This window comes from Gadus chalcogrammus, chromosome 7, assembly GCF_026213295.1.
Source record: "Gadus chalcogrammus isolate NIFS_2021 chromosome 7, NIFS_Gcha_1.0, whole genome shotgun sequence".
Taxonomy (NCBI): Eukaryota; Metazoa; Chordata; class Actinopteri; order Gadiformes; family Gadidae; genus Gadus; species Gadus chalcogrammus.
The window spans coordinates 15,662,994-15,665,493 of record NC_079418.1 but is presented as its reverse complement, the minus strand read 5'-3'; the positions used below and the strand labels follow the sequence as shown (position 1 = coordinate 15,665,493).

At 43.2% G+C, this 2,500-nt stretch overlaps 1 protein-coding gene across 1 annotated transcript in view; it reads left to right on the top strand.

Annotated features, from left to right (window-relative positions):
• The window catches only part of LOC130385997 (sodium/potassium/calcium exchanger 3-like), a 31,844-nt gene that overhangs the window by 13,977 nt on the left and 15,367 nt on the right, over window positions 1–2,500 (top strand). The window contains exon 4 of the mRNA XM_056594785.1: window positions 2,471–2,500. This exon is cut by the window's right edge and continues 45 nt beyond it. Within this exon, the coding sequence (XP_056450760.1) occupies window positions 2,471–2,500 (30 nt within the window). The remainder of the gene's footprint in view (window positions 1–2,470) is intronic.

Genomic DNA, 2,500 nt, shown 5'->3' with positions numbered 1-2,500 from the left:
AAACAGCTGCAGTGAAAAATGGCAAGCCTTAATGTCCCCTGGTGGTAAAACAAGGGCCCTTTCGTGTGGAACATTTGAGTGTCCACAAAGACGCATGACTGGATGGGGCCAGTTGGAAGACTGGGGTGGGATCTATCCATCATACGTCTGGTTCCAAACTTCCACGTGTGATGTCACGAGCGGATATATTTTTAAATGCCTCGTGACGAATCAACCTCACACCTGGTGGTAACACACAGGCCTCATTTGCCATCCTCCGCATAAAGCTCTTAACACTCACAAACACATTACTGCCTTCTTACCATCTGCGTGAACAGCATGGGAGGAATCAACAACGACAGCTCGGGGTGCTGTCGCGTCCCCGCAGTCACCAACCATGATTAGAGATCAGTTGCCTTCATCTCATATTATTGATGGAGGTAATATTGTGGAATGAACCAGGGCGTGTTGTGGTATCCCCAACGCCCCTGTCGTGCATTATTTCCAGTTACCGGGCCACCCTAAAGTGGTTTAGTCCCGTAGTACCGCAGGTGCCAACAACGATTAGATATGAGTTCCGTGTAAACTGGGTTCCACAGGCTAGGGAATACACAGATATTCCAAGGTGCCTTCTGAAGGCCACCGGAAGTTAACACAGTTTAGTTATAATCAATAACGTGACTTTTTCTTATATCACTGTCTGGGGGCCAGTTACATCACTCCGAGAGATGCGCATGGACAGATCTGGTGTTGACAACAGCCAATAACCTGTTTGTGAAAGCAAAACACCAAGCTCATTGATTTAACGAAGCAGGGTTATTTCAAACAATTACTTTGATCATGTGTGAGAGGTCGTTCCTCTCACACATGTGGATTCACTCCACCGTTGGTGGTCACGCCGCTTTTTCCTGCCCTGTCCAGATGGCTAGAGATGCCAACATTCATATGCACGTTCCTCGGGGTCGTGGGAACGACCTGAGATCTAGCTCTTACAGAAAAATAGGTTTTCCAATCGGACAGTTTTTTTGACAAAGCCTTATCAGAAGTGTTGCCTGCAAGACATAGTGGTTTAGAATGTGTGTGGTGTAAAAGTCAGTTTTGGAGATAGGCAGGTCCTACCGCGCTGAGACATGACAACCTTATTCTAGTGCCGAACTGGGACCCCCACAATAAACCTTGGCCCTCTCGGGCTTCTAGGGCAAGGAGAGAGAGTCTGTGGATTCGGGTTTGGGTTAGGGTTAGGGTTAGGTCTTCCACCTTTAGAAATATAGAACTATTAATCTGATTCTCTATTTCTTTTTCCTATAAATATGTAGCTTTTCATCATCGTTGCACTCAACAACAGAAATAGTGGACACACACTGAGCATGAATAATAACCTCTCACATATGAAGCAGGCACTTGGGGAGGCACTGTTCTATTTGGAGCACCTTACAACATCCGTCTGTTTCCTAGCCAGCAGAACCTCGTTTATGAAAAAACTAAACAATTTACGGCAGCTCAGCTGCCACACTTATTGTCGTCATGACAACGAGTGAGCTGTGGTTTGGAGCAGAGCTATTTTTTCGGATAAAACCGGCAAAATAATTTATCTTTAAATGAGTAAATGACCGAAGTACACCATTAAGGTGATACATCTTCATCTAGGCTTGTGTAAATTACGCTTTACGCGGAAATCATAAACTAGTTTCGACGTGAACTGTGCTTACATTGTGTTCATCAAGGTTCTTCATCACAGCGTCCAGCTCCTGTCACAGGAACCTGGAATGAATATGTTTGGGGTTTGTTCAGAATATTGTGTTCATTTAACATGTTCATGTATATATGGACACGGGATATATACATGCATGTTACAGAAAATAATGCCCTAGGTTGTAAACAAGTGCATATGGAAATAAGGTTAACTGGGGGAGCGGCGGGTTCTGAACAAAGATGTAGCTCATTGCTCCACATGTTTGAAAGAAATGTTGTGGAATCAAATGAGTTATTACGGTTATTCCCTAAACAGACCATAGCCTACCCCGATTATAGTCCATCAAAACTCCCAAATATCCATGAAAAACGCCACGAGCAGCTGAATAACTAAACGGCATATAATCCCTGAAAGAATATTATGAAAATAAAATACTAATTTCTCACTAGAAATGTTATCAAAACCTAACATAGTACAAATCCGCTGAGAATATGTCCGACATCTTGTTTCTTTTTGCAGACAGTTACGTCACGTGGACGCGGTCCCATTGGAAAGAATAGTCCAAAAGCTGTTGAGCCGTTAATGTAGAACTGCTAATTTTTCCGCTTTGGACCAACATACTACATTTTAGTATGAGACTGGGAGACTGTTTTTGCTACCACATCTAATCGTAAAGGATTAGATCGTAGATTACAATCCAACTTTCTCCATCTAACATTAGAGACTATTGCATGAAAAAAAACACCTTGTAATCTAATGGACGGGGATTGCATCTCTCTGTGTTTCTCTGGTTTCCAGGCCATCTACATGTTCTACGCTCTGGCCATT